This window comes from Sceloporus occidentalis, unplaced genomic scaffold (assembly GCF_023333645.1).
Source record: "Sceloporus occidentalis isolate IW3139 unplaced genomic scaffold, rSceOcc1.0.p SCAF_3, whole genome shotgun sequence".
Classification (NCBI taxonomy): domain Eukaryota; kingdom Metazoa; phylum Chordata; class Lepidosauria; order Squamata; family Phrynosomatidae; genus Sceloporus; species Sceloporus occidentalis.
In genome coordinates, this window is record NW_028316983.1 from 71,437,230 (window position 1) to 71,457,931 (window position 20,702).

At 40.6% G+C, this 20,702-nt stretch overlaps 1 protein-coding gene across 2 annotated transcripts in view; it reads left to right on the forward strand.

Annotated features, from left to right (window-relative positions):
* Nucleotides 1-20,702, forward strand: part of DMAP1 (DNA methyltransferase 1 associated protein 1) — a 49,970-nt gene that overhangs the window by 16,739 nt on the left and 12,529 nt on the right. For both annotated transcript variants that reach the window (XR_016280444.1, XM_089514987.1), the window contains exon 9: nucleotides 5,171-5,242. Coding sequence is in view for 1 of the 2 variants with exons in the window: in XM_089514987.1 (XP_089371113.1) it covers nucleotides 5,171-5,242 (72 nt within the window). In the remaining variant the exon portion in view is untranslated. The remainder of the gene's footprint in view (nucleotides 1-5,170; nucleotides 5,243-20,702) is intronic.

Genomic DNA, 20,702 nt, shown 5'->3' on the forward strand with positions numbered 1-20,702 from the left:
TTTTAAAAATGCACAGTTTTTTATTATATATTTAAATAGGTGTATCTGAAAATATTTTCTAACAAAATATGCATCGTAAAGACATTTTATCTTAATATACACATTTCTAAGCATTTTATTCTAAAATTTTAAATGGACGTTTGGCTTTTGAGCTCACACTGGAATTCTTAATGAACAAATTTGTAAGCATCCCTAGCAATTAGCCTATAAAATCTGCTTCCAAAGCATGAGGTGTTGCTCAAATTCTCTTCTTTGCTTTCCTCTAGGTCTAGCACATTAGGCATATTTGGAGGGACAGAATTGTCACAATCCAGAGATACACCAGTATTTCTGGAATATTAAGGGGATGAGTTCATGATCCAACCCCTGCCTAATGGGATGATCTTATGCTTTGATGACTGCAGATGGCAGGCAGGGTTGGATAATATCGAAAGCAGTACTGGCCTTGGTAGTGCCTTTTCAGTCCATTTTGCACTGTTTTATCTGGAACATATAATTCTTTCTATGAAACAATGAATTGATTTTATTATGCACAGCAATATAATGTTGCTGTTCTGTGGTTTCAAGCCATTTCTGACTTATGGCGACCCTAAGGCAACCATATCACATGGCTTTCTTGGCAGAATTTGTTCAGAGTGGGTTTGCCCTTGCCTGCCTCTGAGGCTGAGAGAGTGTGACTTGCCGCAGTTTCCATGACAGAGCAAGGATTCAAGCTCTGGTTTCTTAGTGTCTTAGTCCATCACTCAGACCACTGACCTGTGTGGTGGTGGGAAAAATAATGACTTTATATATGAATTATTTAGTAATGTGCATTGGTTAGAACACAGTGTGGAACTGCTTCATGAAATTTCTGGAAGAGATTGTTATTTTCTGTGATTGTGAGAGGTGGAATAAAGAGGTGGCCACTAAATGTCCTTTTTTTGGTGAGAAGGCACTATTTTGTTTGCCCACTAGTGGCTTTCTGGATAAACAGCTTTGCAGACAGTGTTGTGATACCCCAAAAACTTACATCCAGTTGTTACATTTTCTTTTTGCTTTGCAGTTATTAGTGCGTTGCCAGCCAGATTTTCCGTGTCAGTGGGACATGGGATCAAATAGCCAGTTGACATGCTGGAGGCAAGTTTGGCTAACTCTTTCTATATTGCCTGGGGCCCTTGTATCTGAGTGTAAGTAAGCACCTCAGGGCTCCTGAAGGCAGCTTCTGTTTTTGCACTTGTGCTGTTTCAACCATGACAGAGTCCATTAGGAGTCAATTACCAACTGTAGCAGGAAAATGTTTTTTTTAAAAAATTGCATTTTAACTAAGAATTTGAATCAAGGGCTCTATCAGCATCATCTCAACAAAAGGAAGTCATTTACCAAAGAGTCAATTGAGGTTGAAGCATTTACAGCTCATGCTGGCATGTGAGGTATAGCAACCTGTTTAATTGCTCTGATGTGAGGTGAAGGCAGACTGTGCGGTGTAGGAGGGAGTTAGTGTATCCCTCATTTTCATTAGAGATTAGGTGGATAATTATTGAAAGGAGGGTAGTAAGGGCACGCCCCCCAATTGCTTGTAGAGTCTCTTGAGCTGAATTAAATAGTTCTTCTGGAGATGTTGGTTGCATCCACCGATGTGTTTCATATGATGGAGTATGTAGGTCTTAATATCCATTGTTGAAGGTTTCTACTGTATCCCTTCCCTCTTCTGTCCCAGCAGTTTATGTAGCTTTGGTTGTAGGTCCAAACCCAAGATGTAAATTCCAAATTAAGTTTATTAATTGGGTTTTTTTAAATAAAGGATTTTATAAAACTAACAAAATGAATTTCAACTGGGATATATGTGAGGCAAGAAAAACAGTTGCAGAAATATAGTGGATGACAACTGGCTTCACTGTAGTACATATACAAAGGATTTAGGGATCTGGGTAGATCACACGCTTTAACATGAGCGACCAATGTGATGTAGCAGCAAAAAAAAAGCAGATTTAATTCTAGACTGCATCAGCAGTTGTGTAGTGCCCAGGTCAAGAGAAGAGATAGTACCACTCTATTCTGCTTTGTGAAACCTTATCTCGAGTGCTATGCGCAGTTCTAGGCACCACAGTTTAAGAAGGAAGTTGACAAGCTGGAATGTGATTTAAGATCATATTGTAAAGAGTCTGGAAAATAAGACTCTAAGGAATTCTTGGGGATCTAGGCACATTTAGTCTAGAAAAGAGAAGTGAATATTAGTCAGCTTCAAATACTTGAACAAATATTGAACTGTTCACAGATGTTTGACTGATGCTTGAAAAGTCAAGAAACTAGCATGTGGGTATAAAAGACAAACTATGATCAGAACTGTGTGTTCTATGTGAAGACGAGGGACCTATAGGATAGAGGCTGGCAATTTTGCCAGGGTTTGGGGCCAGACAAACCTCCGCTGCACAAATCTTGCCAAGAAAACCCTGTGAAAACCACCAAATGTTGGAAATGACATGAAGACACACAACAACAACAAACACAAGCTGTGGGCCTCAGTATGAACTGAAAAGCATTAAAAAGTACTTAAACAAAATTTAAAACATGGAGCAGTAGGCAGTTCCTTCCAGTTTCACCTTTGGTTTTTAGTTTTTATAGGGGTGTGTTTGCAAGCCTGAGTGTCTGCCTGAACTATACCCAAAATTACCACATTGTTGTGCCTTGAGGACAGATAAACCATCTTTCCCCTTCTTCCCCAGACATTGTAGAGGAGAATAAAAACATGTTGGAGTGTTACGTGTGGCCTGCAAAGCTGCATTTTGCCCATTTCTCTAGAGTATAGTTTGCAACCCTATTGTCTTATCACAGTTGTTTATGTGGGCTACCATTCCTTGAAACCAAGAGGGTGGCTTGTTGTAGATGAGTCATCATGTTGCTACAGACTTGGCTAGTTATAGCCAGAGCAGCTACATTTATTTTCATTATGATGTGTGACCCCAAAAGGAAGCCAACACTTGATTCCTTCCCAACCACAGAATTAATGCTAGATCAAACCTTGGATTAATTCTCTAGCTTGTTTGGGGGAAGACAAGCCAGAGAGTGAGCTCCCTGCTGGATTTGCATGTCACAGCAAACAAACCATGAGCTGAAATTCCATGGATCATTTAGCTATGGGAACAATCATACAGGGTCTACTGGTACACTGCTTTTCCTTAATACCCTTTATTGTGATAGCTGTACATGATTGCTGTGGTATGAATGAGTGTAGTATTATAACTACTAATACTAACTTGGTGGGGTGTATGGAGCTGTCATGTATTTTTGAAACAATGCAAAATATTCATGAAAACCGTTTTATAAAACAATTATTATTTCTGGCCATGAGAATTAGAATAACTGTATTCTTTGGCAGCTTGAATGTGTCATATTGCCTTGTATGCAACAGACATAGAATTCAGTGTGAAGAGAAGAAGATAGAATCTGCAATGGAGCTTTCCTTCTTGGGTTTCTTTCTTTGCTGAAGTGTCCCCCCACTTTAAAAATAGAGCATAATTATGTGAGAATTTAATGTATTGAAACATTTGTGAATCTGCAGTGTTTAAACAGTAGATAGCTTACATGATTAGTTTATAATGGTGAAATATTTGGCTAGAGGGAAAGAATATTATTCCTGTTGAAAAGTGCAAAGGACTGAGAGATGAGCAGACATTCCCTTACCATAGAGTACAGACTGGAGTCAGATGAAAAGGACAATAACGTTATGTACAAATGGTACAAATTATATTTTTAATATAAGATGATAAGTAGATACTTTGGAGGTTGAAATGAATTGCTTGCTTGATAAAATGAAAATGTGCAATTGTGGTAGTGAATATAATATTTTAAAATTAAAACTGAGATTGTTAAGATTTGGAAAAGTCACTATTTTGTATTTCAGAGTTAGACTGTGAGCTTGCAGAGTTTTAAAACCTGCTCTGTTTGCAGATACATACTCATGATCGAGATCATAATGCTGTACATGTGATAGGATTCAAGGGGTGGGAGATCGGGCCATTCAGGTGAGAGTGTGCCTTCTAATGATGCTCTAAATTGAAAACAATTGAGGACAAAATCAACACATTTCAAAATGGGTCAAAGCAAAGTGAGTTCATTTAAATCAATGAGCAAATTAGCTCAGTGGTTGAAGTGTAAAATCATATACAAAGGTAGCTTTATCTCTGAAGGAGATAATCTGTTGTCAGGTGACTGAAAGAGCAAAGATGCTGGAATCAACCAGGGGGTTGGAGACACCAGGTCTTAATTTGACTTAAACTGTATGGTTAGAGCCAAAATGTGCAAGAATTTGATGAATTAATGCAATTTGATACTGCTTTAACTGCCATTGCTCACAGATACAGAATTGAGAGATATGTAGTTTTTTTGAGTTTTTTTTTTGTTTTTGTTTTTTGCTGTCAGAGAGCTCTGGTAACACAACAAATTACAAATCCCAGTTTTCCAAAGGATTTAGCTATGACAAAATGGTGTAAAACTGCATTAATTCGGCAGTATGGCAGCAGCCAACGTCACATAGTAGTAGCTACAGAATCAAATATAGTATAGGTATAACTGGGCCTATTTTGTTTCAGTATTCATCACTCTCTGCTTAATGTGAACCACATCTGCCTGCCTTCTATTGCTATGAGACCTCCTTAGTAATACCATACTGTTTGCTTTAAATGCAATTTCCTGAGATAATTTTAAAGCAGACACTGTGTAATCAGTATGAATAGATTTGTACCTGGAGAGATTGCTGATATCATGGTGTACTAAAGCTATCTTGGTGCAATTTGAATGGCATTTAAACCAATGGATTAATGCTGGTGCTAGTACAGCATTCTAAATCCATAGTTTGCTTCTGTCCTGCTTATGAAATCAAAGCATTTGTGCTAAGAAAAAGTTATGTACTTCTTATTTCAGATATAGGGGCTGTGCAGACCGCCCCCATGTTCCCCAGATTGGGGCTGTGGCAACTGCACTCAGCAGCCCCCGATCTGGCCTTTGCAGGGTGCAAAAAGGACACAGTGTCCCAACTCTGCCCCAGGTCAGCTTTTCCTGCCAGTCTGCACAGCCTCATATGTCACTGGCAAGTGGCTGTCTGGCAGGAAGTGGTTCCCTCCCCTTTTCTAGGATTGTCTTTATGTCTCCTCATACATTTCCTTTATCAACATACTATCTGTTTCTGTTTTAGGCTGTCCCTGAAACTGCTGGAATCAAGTTTCCGGACTTCAAGTCTGCAGGTGTCACGCTGCGGAGTCAGAGGGTAGGCTATTGTACTGGTCATTGGGGGCTGGCTTGGATGCTTGCTTACTTTCCTTTTCTATCCCCCTTCCCTTTTAAAGCTGCTAAGAGTCCACTGAGTGTCAGCTGCAATGGTAAACCGGGTTTCAGTTGGTCTCTAGAATACAGTCTGTGTGTTTTTCATAGAATCATAGAGTTGGAAGAGACCACAAGGGCCATCCAGTCCAACCCCCTGCCATGCAGGAAATCCAAATCAAAGCATCCCCAGCAGATGGCCATCTAGCCTCTGCTTAAAGACCTCCAAGGAAGGAGACTCCACTACACTCCGAGGGAGTGTGTTCCACTGTCGAACAGCCCTTACTGTCAGGAAGTTCTTCCTAATGTTGAGGTGGAATCTCTTTTCCTGTAGTTTGCATCCATTGTTCCAGGTCCTGTTCTCTGGAGCAGCAGAAAACAAACTTGCTCCCTCCTCAATATGACATCCTTTCAAATATTTAAACAGGGCTATCATATCACCTCTTAATCTTCTCTTTTCCAGGCTAAACATCCCCAGCTCCCTAAGTGGTTCCTCATAGTGCATGGTTTCCAGACCCTTCACCATTTTAGTCACCCTCCTTTGGACACGCTCCAGTTTCTCAATGTCCTTTTTGAATTGTGGTGCCCAGAACTTTCTCGAAAGGTCTACTAGAGGTGTCAGTTGTGCATGGCTGAACCTCTTTTCTCTTAAAGACGCAACTGAGTTGAACCTCTCTGCTCATTTACTTCTGTTGAAAACCAACCTACTGTGTGTGATAATGACATGCTGGCAACTTATGTAGCCACGAAAGCAGTCCTAGGAAATTCAATGGGAAATGGATTATAAATTTATAAAGCATTTTGATTCTTGCATACTGCACTTGCAGAAGTGAAAGACTTGCTGGTCTAGGTCCAGGTTATTTGAAGGACCATTATTGCTCTTTAGACTGCTAAGAGGCCTTTCTCTGTCTCACCAAAGAGGCCTTTCTCTGTGTCACCAATTTCTCAGGCTCATTTGTGAGAACCAGGGAGAACGCCTTCTAGGTGGCGGCTCCCAAACTTTGGAACTTCCTCCCTAGAAAGATCAGGATGACCTATCCCTGCTCATCTCTTGAAGGCAAGTAAATATGTTTTTGTGCCATCAGGCTTTTTCAGACTGATGAGAGTTGGGCTTTTAAATGCTGTGCGATTCAGTGGCATCACCAGGCTTGGTGACTCCTGGTGCAGCAGGCTTCCAAGGGGGGAGGGCAGTAGCAGCCTGCCCCGCCCTCCCCTATCGCTGCCTGCTTCACCTGCTGCCCTCTGCTCCCCTACTGCCAGAGAAATGGGGAGAGAGGTTCTGAGTGTCTTTTCTGTCCCCACGGATTGGACCCAAATAATTGATCTGTCTGTGGGAACTATGGATCTCTGTTTGGCCCTGAGGGCAGTGGGGCAGGCAGGGCAGCAAAGCCTCTCAGGCTCAGCCCTATCTCACCCACAGCATGTGCCTGAAGTGGCCCACCTGCACCACATGTGTGACAGTGCAAGTGCCAGGGCTTCTCTGCTCTTTGGATGGAACTCTGCACCAGCGCTTGGCTCTGACACCGTTCCATTCCTACAGCCTCCTCCAATCTGGGGCATCACTGGGGTGTCACTCAGACGGGGTTCCTAGGGAGAAAGCTGACACAGTGGTGAAGTCTTGAGGGGCACACTCGCACCTCCACTGCCCTGTTCCTACCTCGCCTCCCTCTTCTCCTCTGGTGACACCCTCCTCTGAGGTGTCACCTGGTGAGATCCACATACCTCACACCTGTCTCTTGATGTCACTAGTGTTATTCAGATTTTAAGATTTGTATATAATTTTTAAATATATTTTAATATTTGTAACATTTAAGGTTTTTAATTTTATAAACTGTTTTTTAACTTTATATTTAAAATGCTTTTGTACTGATTTTAATTATGGTATTATTTTAAATTTGTTGTTAGCTGCTTTACATTCCTATATCAGGAGATAGGTGGGAATAGTAGTGGTGATGATGATGATGATGAATGCATTTTCAAATTTGTTGAAGACAAAAATCTCCAATCTCTCATTATGCTTGAAATTTGACATGCCTGTATTATTGCATTAATGAAATAATCAGGGCACAGAATGACAGCAGAAGACATTAGCTTAACAAGAAATCTTGGATGGTGTGTTTTCAGCTTTAGTTGTAGATTTGCATTTTCATCTTCCTAGTGTCTTCTACATCATAGTTTCTTATTTTGTCAGAACTCAGTAAATGGAGGTTTCTTTGCTTTCCATGAAGAAGATTAGAAGATGAATGTGAGGTTTCTAGCATATGTATGAACTTTGTTGAAGTGTGGCAGAGAGTATATTCTACTAGTTAAGTGACTTTTCTCCACTCCCACTCATATTCCAACTTGGGTAGAGACTTTGAGTTAGTGAGCAGGTTGGGAATTAGGCTCCTAAACTGTTTGTTATTGTAAGCTCTCAAATCGTAAATATGTATTGCATCTTTTAATCATATTTGTTTGATCAAAAATATAATAATCACATTTTTAGTTTTTTTGTGGGTTTTTGGGGCTCACATTTTTGTTTGTGCTTTTAAAAAGATGGGTCTGGCTTGGTTGTGTTGGAATGATAAGGATAATCCTTTCCTCAATACATTTGGGGTTTGAAAACCCAACAGTGTATTAAAAAGGAACTATTGCACTTGAACACTTGCCCAGAAACTTATTTTTCTTCAAAGATCTTGAGGGCTTGAAAATGTAATGTGTTCCATCCTGACTCCCTTTAGATGTGTTGGACTGCAGTTACCATCACCCAAATCAGTAGGGCCATTGGAGAGAACCAGGATGGGGAAGGCTACAGGAGGGATATGTCAAAACTTCCAGAGCTGACTCCACTAGTGGAAGAAATCATGGCTGTGGCAGGGAGAATATGGATAGGAAAAAGACACCTTGTGTTATGGGAACTGACCTTTGGCTACTTATTTAATCTTGTGTGAAGCCTAGTTTATCTGTTAAGGCAAGCATGAGCAACTACGGTAGCTGTTAAGACTTGAAAATAGCTGAAAATTAAACTGGAAATGTCTAATTTCTATTTTCAGCTAGTTTTCTTTGTCTAGATGAGATGGGGAGATCTGATGGTATATGCCACCCAAGGAATGGCTTTAGATTGATTTGGGATGGCTTTCACCACAAAGAATTGTGTTTTTTGTGGATTCAAGGAGGCCTAGTCGAAATCAGGGGCTCCCACAAAAAAAGTGTCTGCAAGCACCTTGCAGCCCAAGAGCTACAGCCTCTCTCCCTCTACCCACTTCTCATATGGAGGACATAGTGTGGCTGCCATTTCTTCATGCCTGAACTATTTGTTTCTCTTGTAACTTTTAGATGGCAGAATCACACAGAGTGGGAAGATCCTGTATTAAATTCCTGCCAGTGCTCCTAAAACCTTGATATTCCAGTGATCAGACTGCATCAGTCATGTATTAATTGGGCCTCTGTCTGGAAGAGTTAATAGTTTTATCTATACTGTTGGCACTTGAAGACCTGGAAGGCTTAGCCACTGTTTGTGTGACATTTTAAGAGTTTCCATAAGTCATTGTGATTCTAAATGCTGGCCTAGATTTGAGAAAGCTGGCTATACTGGGGCACAATTTCTGCCAGTATGTTCTCTTATGCCAGCCCTCCATGCCTCTATTCCTGATTGACAATGTTTGAGATGGTTTGCAGTGTGACATGCAAAGGTGAGTAGACATGAAAGCCCCTGGGAGCAATCGGAAGAGGATTTGTTAACTGCCTGGATTAAGTGTTTTTTCTAAACAGCTTGTTCAGGTTCTCTTTTTCAATTTATTACAATGAAGAAGACAGGGAGAGCTTCATATCTACTAACAACATGATGTTTTTGCTTAATATTTAGAGATAGACTTGGTTGAATATTAGAAAATAGTGTTTTCTCATTAACAGCTTTCATTTTCTTGGATTAATGAAGACCTTAAAAATGAACAGTATTATTTAGTACATAATATAGTAGGCTTCCTTTAAATAAAGTTTTTAAGTAATGAGAGCACAACACATAGCAAAGCTTTCAGTGTAACCAGGAGCTGGAAATTTATCGCTTAAACTAATTTGAAAGTTTTTTTTAAAAAAAAGATTATAATTACTAGTTAGGCACAACTAGCAAATATTTTTCTTCTGCATCTTTTTAAAATCAAATAATTACTGGGTGTTAAAATCCATCTTTGGTTGTTAATAGAGCTGCTACTGTTCTTTTACTATCAGGCTGCAATCTTCTCTTTGGCCAATTTGAATTCATTTTTCTTGGGAACAGTAGGATGCATTGGCCAAGCTGAAAAAAGAGCACTTTGTATGGTTTCCAAACATGCCAACTTCAGTGAATTGGGTGGGGTGGGAGAGGTGTAAAAATGGCTTATAATTATTTTTAAATTCCCAGATATGATTTTAATTGTACTCATGTAAACTTTGTCACTACCAGTTCTGACCCGACCAAAAGCATTTGCTTTGTGTGGGTGTGTTGTGATTTCTTTTAAATCTAACCTTAGCGATATATTGTTCCCCTTGAACCTTTTGTCAGGGGATTTTGTTTCTATGTTCATTTACTACCCTAGCCCCCTTGTTAGAGGATGTAGGTAAAGGACAGATGTGTGTTTAAGTTCTGTTTTGGGTTTGTTGCACTGAGTCTGTGGGATGAAGGAAGAGGTCTGGACTCCAAACTGTTAAGACTTTGATAATGAGGCAAAACAGTAGAATGAAAGAAAGTTCTTAGCAACCTCAGAGCCACAGAGGGGATGCTGTGGTGCAATTGTTTAGTTCACAGCTGGACACCTTCTACCAAGAAAGACTTCCAGCAGGCAGTTTTACTTGTTACCTGCTAACTAGGATCTTGTAGACAAATTGGTGGTCAGACCAATTAAAAAGAAATGTGGGGAGAGGGAGCTTTCATTCCCATTGATTCACACATCCACCCTCACTGGCTTTTAAATATTTACTAGCCAACTGAGCACTTTTTTAGCACTGATTAATGAGGTACAATTCACTGTGGTGCTTGCTTTCTCTAAGTATGGGGATGGGGGTAGGAGCTAGAATTGACTGTGCATTTAAGATAAACGAGTATTTGGACATGAGGGAGGGGGTTGACTTAGGCGTATGTGTGTTAAATGTATATTCTGTTGTTTGATTTGTCCCACTATGAAATGGAGGTATGTGCTGCCTGTTTACTCTTCATTCCAGGCTCTTGGTCATCCGCATTCTCTCTGACATTAATGCAAAGCCAGACCTCATCAGCTGCTAACGGGGGAAACATCTGTCTTTCTTTGCTTGATCAATACTGTCCCTTCAGAGGCCAGGCCTTGAAAGCAGTTACATAAAATACCAGTAATATTTATTTGGATTTGATAAATTTAATTACTTGGAACAATTAATAATTTATCTCTTTAGTATTGACTGTGCTGCAAGGCATTTTGGTGAGATAAGCTGATTGTAATCAGCGCCTCCTTATTAGCCGGAAATTGTATGTTGCCATAACGGGGAAAACTTCCGATGGTTAGAAAGATGAAGTGTTCTTGTTGCGTTTACTGACACATTCATGTAGTAATTGTATGCACAGCCAGTTTCCAGTATACCAATGCGGGAGATAATAACTAGGGACACAGAGAACATGGCAGGATGGCTGGCAGTGGAAGCACATGTGATCTGAATGTCATCTTGGGTTTACTTACAAATGATGAATACTGAAGCAGTCTAACTCAGAGATGTTCTGTTGGCATCTTATCAGCATGTTCATTACTGCAGTGCTTCCCAAAACTTTTATTTAATGGAGACTGTCTGTGAATTATGTTTTCATTGGGGATTACATTTGAGAGTGCCACTGTGGCTGTTCATAACATACTAGCTATGATCCATCAGCTCCGTGTGGTTTAACCTTTCATTGCGAAAGGAATGTTTGAGCAGAATGATTCCTAATAATGAAGCAAATGAGGGTGATCCTAAATTAGCAGACATATCTACGTGAATTAAAGTTCTTCAGATCTTTCCATCATATTTCCAGTTGTTAATTTTATGACCACATATTCACTACACCTTGACTAATTGAAGTGGGAGCATTCATAAAAAGAATTGCATGATCTCAGTGCACAACATAGTGAAGGGAGTGGTTGGATATACACACACCTTTGCATACACAGATCAAGTATGTGGGGAAATAGTTTACAAGATGAAAAATATATTTGTTGTGACTTACACACACACTAATTCAAGCTGCAGTTTCTGGATGTATCTTCGGTACCATCTTGTACAAGTCTTACATATTTCAGATATGCATATGGAAAAGATATTTTGTAGAATGTGTGGTGTCAGTCTGAATACTAAATCTTTTGGATTCTGTGAAAGGAGAGGAATAAATGCAAGGAGACTCAACCTATATTATATAACAATTGTTCTTTTTTGTGATCTCTGAGACTCACACAAATGGGTTATCCTGTTCCTGCGTAGTGCCTCTTTCAGAGTGTTTGAAAGCATTCGAAAGAGTTTTGGTGGTAGCCCCACCCACCTCTGACAGCCCTGTATAAGCAGCTTCCTCTCAGAACCTGCCAATTCCTTTTCATACGCTGCTGCAGCTGCCTCATCAAAAACAGTATTTGTGCACTCAAATTGGAAGATGTCTTCTGAAGAAACATTGATCGTCAGCATTGGCTCTCTAGTCATGCTAGCCTTCAGGTCTTTCTCAGTATCACTGGTTTCTTTCAAGAAGTTTGTTGAATGCATCGCTAAAATTCCAGGCTGAGATGAGCATTTGAGATGCCTTCAGTATTTTGGCGATATCCATATTGTTTCCTTCTGTGTGCAGTGTGTGGCATTCAAGCAAGTCACAACAGAGAGCACTGCCTTAAAGCTCCTCTATACGAGCAAGCCTTGAAGCCCCAAGAGCCTGGGCATTGTCAACAACCTTCGACTTCATGAGATGAAGTGGGCACTTCACATGGATCCTCAACTTCAAAGAAGTTCATGTTGACTATGGAAAAGGTAGCCTTGGTTGTGACGGATGTACTTTGGTGGAAACCATCTGTACACCTAAGAAGGCTAGAGTTGGTACTGGAGACAAATTGTGTCATCATCCATCAATCCCTGGCAGGTCTCTCGAGGTTGAAGTGCAGACTGGCCCAAAGTGCAAGACAAAGAGATTGAAGGAACACTCCTAACCTTGATACTCTTCTTCACATTTTTTGTCAGAGCCATGGCTGTAGCTGAACTTTCTTTTCCCCTCCAAGGAGTCACTTTGGAGATTGTTTTCTGTGAGGCGATGGTGTCTCATTTGTCAGCTTCTCCAAAACAGTGATGGAGACTTTCTTCATTCAGGACAGGAGATTGGACAACCAAGTTTTGGAGGGAAAAGTACCGCAGTCCTTGATAATTAGAGTTAGGTTTTCTCTTCCTCTGGTTCAAGTCTCACTTCAAGAGAAACCTCTTCTGGCAATTCCATCTCCACCTCGCATCAACATCTATACCATTCCAGTCGTGTTCTTCTTCTGGTTTGGACACTGATTTGACTTCATATTGCTACTACCTTTGAGGTGCACCTTTGAAGACAGAGTGGTTATACACTTTGAAAAATAAAAATTGTGCATTTTTAGCTTCGTGATATAGCACAGAGGGATTTGGGTAAGCATTATGCAGAGGTAATGCTGAAGAACTCCTGGTTTCAGTGAGGCTTGGGTATACTTATAGAATCGTAGAGTTGGAAGAGACCACAAGGGCCATCCAGTCCAACCCCTGCCATGCAGGAACTCTCAATCAAAGCATCCCTGACAGACGGCCATCCAGCCTCTGCTTAAAGACCTTCAAAGAAGGAGACTCCACCACACTCTGAGGGAGTGTGTTCCACTGTCGAACAGCCCTTACTGTCACGAAGTTCCTCCTAATGTTGAGCTGGAATCTCTTTTCCTGTAGCTTGTATCCATTGCTCCAGGTCGTGTTATATTTTGATTTGAATTATTTCAAAGAAGGCCTGTTAGCTCTGGTTGTATGTATTTGCTGATAACTGAATGGTGTTTGTCCAACCAAATTTGCTTAGCACCTTAGATAAATTTGATAATGTCTGCTCATTATCCATTTATACAACATGTTGTTTAAGCAGCAGCTGAACTCTTGATGGCTTTTCATCCCTTCAGACTCTGCAGAGTTTTGAGTTTTGGCCAAGTTCAGTGACCTTAGAATGGTAGTGCTATTAGGGACCAGCCTTTGTAGGAATTATATCAGGGCATTGATATGTGAGACTGTTTAACAAGGCCCAGCATTAACCTTTGTAGTATAATGGAAGAATTTAGTCAGTGCCATATAGTAAAAAGCTGCATATAGTAAAAAGCGGCTGTGAATGAAGGAATTTCCTTAAAAGTGAGTTGTCATTATAAAAATAACATAACATCCACATTTAGGAAAGAAAAGCTGAAAAGGGTAAATAGTTTGCATAGTTGTGAACAATCAGACATTAAAGGATGAATTCTACTCAGTCTGCAGCTGTGAATAAGATGTGCCAACAGGATGTTGGATCACATAAAGAAGGGGAAATTCCTATGGAAAGTATCTCAATGCTTTTGGAAAAATTAGGCTCCCTTATCTGGATAATATTTGCATCACTGATCACTTCATTCTTCAAAGGAAATTACTCAGTTGAAGTTTGAGAAGTGATTCTACAACCTTTCTAGGCAGCCTGTTCTGTTGCTGTGCTGCATTTTGGGATTCTGCTAGGAGTGTTTTCTGCAGAGTTCTTGTTGAAGTGAGTTGCAGAGGCACATGAGTGTGATGTTTGTGTGTAATACCACTTCCTTTCAGAGCAGCTTCATCAGAACACAATCTCAATAAATCATGTTCTTTATGTGCATCTTTTATATAGAACTATGGATGAATTTTAGAGAATAACATAGAAAGGTCTACAGATTATTATTTGTACATCTTGAGTATTATGTACATCTTGAAAAGTGTACTCTGCATAAACTTGAATAGCAATTAGACACTTTTCCATTTATTCAAACCTAGCAGGAGACAAGCTCATTTCTTCTGAGTAGGGCTCAGGTACAGACAATAATGTGGAATTTAAGGGTTGTTTGAATATTTCTGTGAATAGAATGCAATTAAGAATATATTTTAAAAACTATTGCTTTAGTGATTTATTTATTTATTTAAATATTTATATCCTACCTTGTATCTGAGGATGTTGCTAATGCCTGACTGGATAGTATAGAAGCTGGGTGGATTCTCTGATACCAGCCAATACAAGAGCCTGCCACTTGAATGGGAATGCTGTGCAGCAAAACTGTGCACCCTGATGTTCTTGGAAAACGTCGTGGGTCCTAGATTCATAATAGACAACAGTGTTCCCGTGTCAAAATGCTTTGACTATTATCACTTAAAGTGATAATAGTTCTCTGCCTACAGCTGTTCCCAGTCACTCATTGTCAGCTTTTTTAAAAAAAAACATAGCAATCATTATATGCCCTATAGTGAACCCTGAAATATGCAGAAGATTCTTTTCGTGCCTGACACACTCCACATCTGTTCTGGTGCAGAATGTAACTGTCAGCTGCCAGTAGTAAAATCCACAAAGAAATGGATATGCTTTTCATAGGAAGGCCTATGTTCCTTCTTAAGCCTAGATTTGCTTATTAAGGCGTGTTACAGACCGCCCCCTTGGGGCAGCCTGTAACCGGCCCTTTCCCCACTGTATCGGGGACTCAGCACAATGGCAGCCTCTGAGGCCCTGATCTGCCGCTTTCCAGGCCGCAGGGAAGCAGCAAAAGGCTGCTTCCCCACGGCCTGGAAAGGGGTGTCCTTGGGGCTTTATGCCCCAAGGACACCCGATGGCGGCGGGTGTCCCTTGTGTCCCTGTGTCCCTGGCGCAGCTGTCTAAAGGCTGCGCCAGCGACGCAAACCGCAGAAGGAGCTCCGTTTCAGAGCTCCTTCTCGCGCTCCGGAAAGGGTGCTCTAGGTGCCCTCGTGTGGCGCGACATCACAACTGCACTGTCTCGTTTGGAGGCGGCCCGGTGGTGACATAGTCATGGCGGCGCCCATCTGTATAGGGCGCTGCCATTTTGTACGCACCCTCCATGTATGCACCCCATTCAAGCCTATGGGGCTTGAATATGCACGAGTTCAAAGGGGTGACTATAATTTGAATCATCAGTTAGAAAATGGAATTCTGTTTCAATTTTGAGGATATGTTAAGCAGCAGAAGGAGAGAGAGAGTTTTTCAAGCACAGGCCTAGTTGCCTTTATCTAAAGGTTCAGTTCCCAAGAGGTTAATGGTGGGAGCTGAGACAAGTAATAGCTCAGTGTTGCATGTCAGATCTATCCTATTACTACATAGATGTTCATAATTTGTAGTTTAGGGGAAAGAGAGGAGAAAGGTGAACCATGTATGAGCCTCAGTGATCCTGACCATAGTGCTTTTATCATCTAACCATGGTGATTAGGCTGTTGTTTCATAGTCTGCTCCTTGCTATTCCATTGGTGAAGGGAGAAAGGATCTCCCAGTTGCTGTCAGTCAGCAGAACTACTCTCAGCTAATCACGTGGCTTTGATTCATATGTTGGTGTGTTGCCCTTTTATTTATTTTTCTCCTGCACAGTTCATGCATTTACTGGTTGTTTATAGCAAGGACAAAGGCTCAGAGTCCTTAAATCAAAAGTGATGCTGGCATAATTATAAGCACATGCTGGTGTTGCAAAGAGGGCTGCTGAGAGAATTTGTCAGAGTGAGAAAGCATCCAAAATATATTAACCTCAAAAATCCCAGCTAATCAGTTCTTCAACTTGAGCAATCCATTTTTTCCAGGTATGAGTATTTGGGGACTTTAGCAATAATAAATAATAATTTTTATTTTTTATGAGATTTTTATGGGGAAGAAGGGACTAACATTACCTGCTGAGAATTCTTTTGTACTTGCTTAGAAATAAATTTTCTACTGAGCTGTTACCCAGGTTTGCTCAGGACAAATTCCATGGGTAGTTAGAAATGCATTTCTAGTTTAGTGGAAAAGTTGTGGTTGATCATATTCAGTCAATTATGACAGGATTGAAAGCCAACAGAATCCAAAATTTCCGGCATGGAATATTGAGCTGAGATGTATTGTGAGATACAGAGTTTCACACATGTAGCCTGCAGGGGACTAAGGCCCACCTTTTGCTTATTGTTGACATTATTTAGAGGGTTTTCTCTCCACTTGGTTCAGCTCTGTGGTTCTATAGCAGATTGAAATGTTTTCTTTCCAGTACTGTCCAGCCAAACTGGAGGGTTGTATTTATTTGTGCCCATAAAAGATTGACAAAAGTCTTGCTTGAAAAGGGAGTGAAGAACTTATATTGCGCCCAGCAAATATTGTCTATGTCCAAGATCCTGCATCAGGAAGCATAGCTACAACAGAGCTCTCCATCCACTTTGGAAGCCAGGCAGTGCCACTCCATAGGGATTTCTGAGGTGCAGAGAAGTGAGGTGGTGAGTGAAAAAGAGTAGAGTTCCTCTTTTGGCAGTGAGGCATTTTATGACAGGCAGAGACAGGGAGCCTTGCAGGGTCCTGTTGCAGCTGCTTGTCAGAAAGCACCTCCCAGCTGGGAGAGAGCTGGATGCGTCTTCACTCACAAACATTTTTTTTGCAGATGTAGATATGAAAGGAAAAAAGGGTCAAGAAACAAAGGTGGAATGAATCTGTTTCTTATTTCCCATTGTGGTGGAATCTCTGCTGAAGTGTCCACATGGCATGTCATGAAAAAAACTTTCCTTGGAAACTTCCTCTCTGCTATGAATGGAATTGGAGTTTGAATTTAAAGAAAACTTCCAAAAGGCTCTTGTCTTGGCACTGTCTTTCTGAAGTCATTTTCCTAATACTTAATAATACTTCTAATAATACTTCTAATAATAATAATAATAATAACAGTAGCAGCAGCAGGTCCTTCTTTCCTACAAGCCTAGCATATGTTACTGTGAAGAAATAGTATGTGGTGTACTCATTTCTAGACCTTTCTGTTTCAGAATACAGAATTTGCATAACTGAATGAGTCCCCCATGCCAGACTCTCAGTGGATAAAAAAAACTAGCATACCAAGAAGAAAGATTATCACCTGTATTTCTCTTGGATAGGCTGCCATATACACTGTGTTTTATAATATGTGTGGGGGGAAGACATTCAGACGTGTTAATGCAGGAAAGGCTGTCCTACATTATGTTTCTGATTGTGTAGTTCATCCCTGATTGTAAAGATAGATGTAGTACATGATGTGGATCTTGTGCATTTAAATAAGGAGAGTATGGGGTTGTTGCTAAGCTATAAGCTAGGATAGGATCAAATTCAGGCAACATTTGAATAAATTAATGCCTCCAGTTTTTATTATTTATGTGTGATCAGCTGTTTCTGATTTCCCGATGCTGGCTTAAAACTGAGTTTCATGAAGCTTAGATTATCAGGAAAAACTGGTGCTTTCACGTTATGACATTAATAATTTAGGAAAGAATCTTTATCAACCATGTATATGGTTCAGTGCCGTGTAGTGGTTTGAGTGTTTGACTGCTACTCTGGAAACCAGGTTTCAATTCCCAGCTCAGCTCTGAAACCCACTGGGTGACCTTGGGTAAGTCACATGCTCTCAGCCTTAGATGAAGGCAATGGCAAATTGCTCTGAATAAATTTTGCCAAAAAAACCCATGACAGTTTCGCCTTAGAGTCACTATAGGCCGGTCTCTTGTCCTGGAAAAGCTTTAGTAAATTCCTTCACAGGCAGGAAGGAAGGCAGTTTTGTCTAAGGAGCTGTATTGTAGTTATTTGAAGGAAATGGTGCTGGACTACAACATTCCCAAGCCAATCTGGATAAATCTCTGAGGTAAGTAGAAGGAACTAGAAAAGAGCCTGCTACAACTGTTTTACTCATAGACTTTGCTTGTGGTTTGTTAAAGTCCACACAGACTAATATGTCCCTCTGTATACCAGGACTTAACATTTTGCTTATTAGTAAATTCCTGCATTTTATAGCCCTGTAGTTCTGTAATTCTGAGTGCATCCCAAATTCTGCAGCTTTCTAGGAGGGCGGCTGTCGTAGCTGTCTTTTGCTTTCTGCTGCTGAGGTGAGTTGAGCATTGGGCCTTCCCCTGCTGTTGAGACAGCCAGGCTAACGGAGCCTACCTAACGGATTATCAGCGCCCTGTGAGTAATAGACTCCTCATTTAGTTTTAATACATTTTGCATAGAGAGCAATCAACCTTCATCAGTCTTAAAGATGAATTGGCTTAGCCAGCTAAATTTTAAAGATATTAGTCCGAGAGCAGCCGCATAAATCATAACATTTTCTTAATGACGGTAAAATTAAAATATACTCTTGCTTGAAAAAGCCAATGGAGCTTTCATGTTCACAGGCCAAGTCCTCCCCCAAAATTAAAGGGAAGCTTAATTGATATTCTCAAAAGCTGAGAAAATGCAAACAGTCCTGCTTCTTCTGGGTTGGTCTCGTATTTCTTCTGCGGTCTATTGGTAGATCTACATTTTTCCAGACTGCTTTTGCCTTTTCCGACCCTTTAAGCCAAAAAGAAGGTAATAATGTTGTGTGTTTCCAAACTCTTGGGCCAATTCTCAGTTCCTTCCCACTCCACTGGCTAGCTAGACAAAGGAAATGTCTCCTTCAGCTGACATTGACAGAGCTCCGATTGGCCTAGGAAGATGATCCTATTGCCTTTTGCTAATTTACACTGTTTTTTTTTCAAACAGTCTACCATACCGAATATGCCTGGAGCTCTCACACATGGAGAATAAACTAAATCATTGTCCTATAATTAGGAGAACACTAACAAACCATTCTGTTCTGTTTTATGGAATAAGATAACTGATGTGCTTTATGTTCTGAACAGAAGCTTCTAGATTTTCTTCAGTCTCATCCTTGACTAGAAAGAGAGTATCCTGTGTAGTTGGTTCAGCAGGCAGATTTGGTCTACCAAGGATCTGTTCCATGGTGAGGAACCTGAAAACTTCAAGATGTCAGACTTGTCTTTTGGCAGTTCCTTACCCATCACTATGACCATTAGAAATGCTACTTGGAATTGATGAGAGCTGAAATCCAACAACATATGGAGGATCATTTTCTACATTGAATTCAGGATTGTGTTTCTGGTTAATGACAGACTGGGCATAGGGAAAAGCCATCATCAGCTCTTATTAAGAGAGATAGCCATGCTAGTCTGGAATATAAGCATGCAAAGGGATCTTGTAGCACCTCTGAAAGTGAGGGAAAGAATTTGTAACTTAGGCTTTTGTAGATTTTTTCTACTTCCTTGGATGCCTAGTGTTCTAGATTGGGAGGTTTTGCTTAACTATTGTAAACAGGTAATCACTACAGATGTCTTATCTTCCCTGATGTCTTTCAAATGCCTGATATAACTGACAGTGAGGAGTAGCACAGAGAGTGAGACTTGATTGGAAAAACACCTGTTGGAAAGTGGAGTTGATGGCAACCAGACACTGTGGTCCTGAAGCCAGCTGCCAGCAGGAGAGGCTTTTTGCTGCCCCTTTTCAGGCCGGCTTTGGACTATGTTAGACGGTCCCAGAGCAGCTTGTAGCCACTTTGGGGGTGTGCATCATTTGAACGCCATGTGTCCAAAGTGCCTGGAAGGAGCTTTATTTGGCCTGTCTACTTTGGGCCAAAGTGGTTGGTTTGTTTGCTTAGGGCCACCTCATGAAATTATAGCACGCATTTGAATGAGGGACTTCTTAATTTGTAGTTCATACTTTTAGCCCCTAGATGGGTAGTTTTGGTGGGTTTGGGGGCCGATTTCCTGCCCCAAAACATTCTGAGTGCTCATAGGTTGTTAAAAATTCTCCACCACCAAAACAGTTTGCTTCTAATTTTTAAAATCTTGGTTGTGTGTTTATGAGTGTGTGTGTGTGTCCTTGGGTGGTCACATGTGGCCTTAGGGCCATACTGTGCCCACCTCTGCACTAAACAGTGAACCCCTGCTACAACCAAGAGAACTGCAGAATGAAATGATTTCTGGATCTAAAAATGGGAATGGGAGAGGAATGGAATGTCTTGGGCATTACAAGACAAGGCTCTATAAGAAGAGGTGAATGAAACTGAAATAGTGTTTTCATATAAAGAAATGATGTTCTTTTCATCAGAGTACCTATCTGGGTCCAAATTTAGTGGTTAAGAATAACATCATAAAATTGAAATTCATTAGTGATACTTTATTGGCCAACCGAAATGCAAGTATACTTGTTGCAAGCTTTCGAAGTTCTGTGGGCAAGATGTTACAAACCAAACAGGAGGGGAAAAAAACAATTGGAGATGTTAGATGCCTGCATGATGTTTCAGTCCTTAGTAAAGATGGTATGTTGGGGAGGATATCTTTTTCAGGCAGGCTCGTCCTCCTCCTCCTAGCCATACAGCAATAGGGAGATTTTCAAAGTCCAGGAAATTTAAAGTCAATTTGCT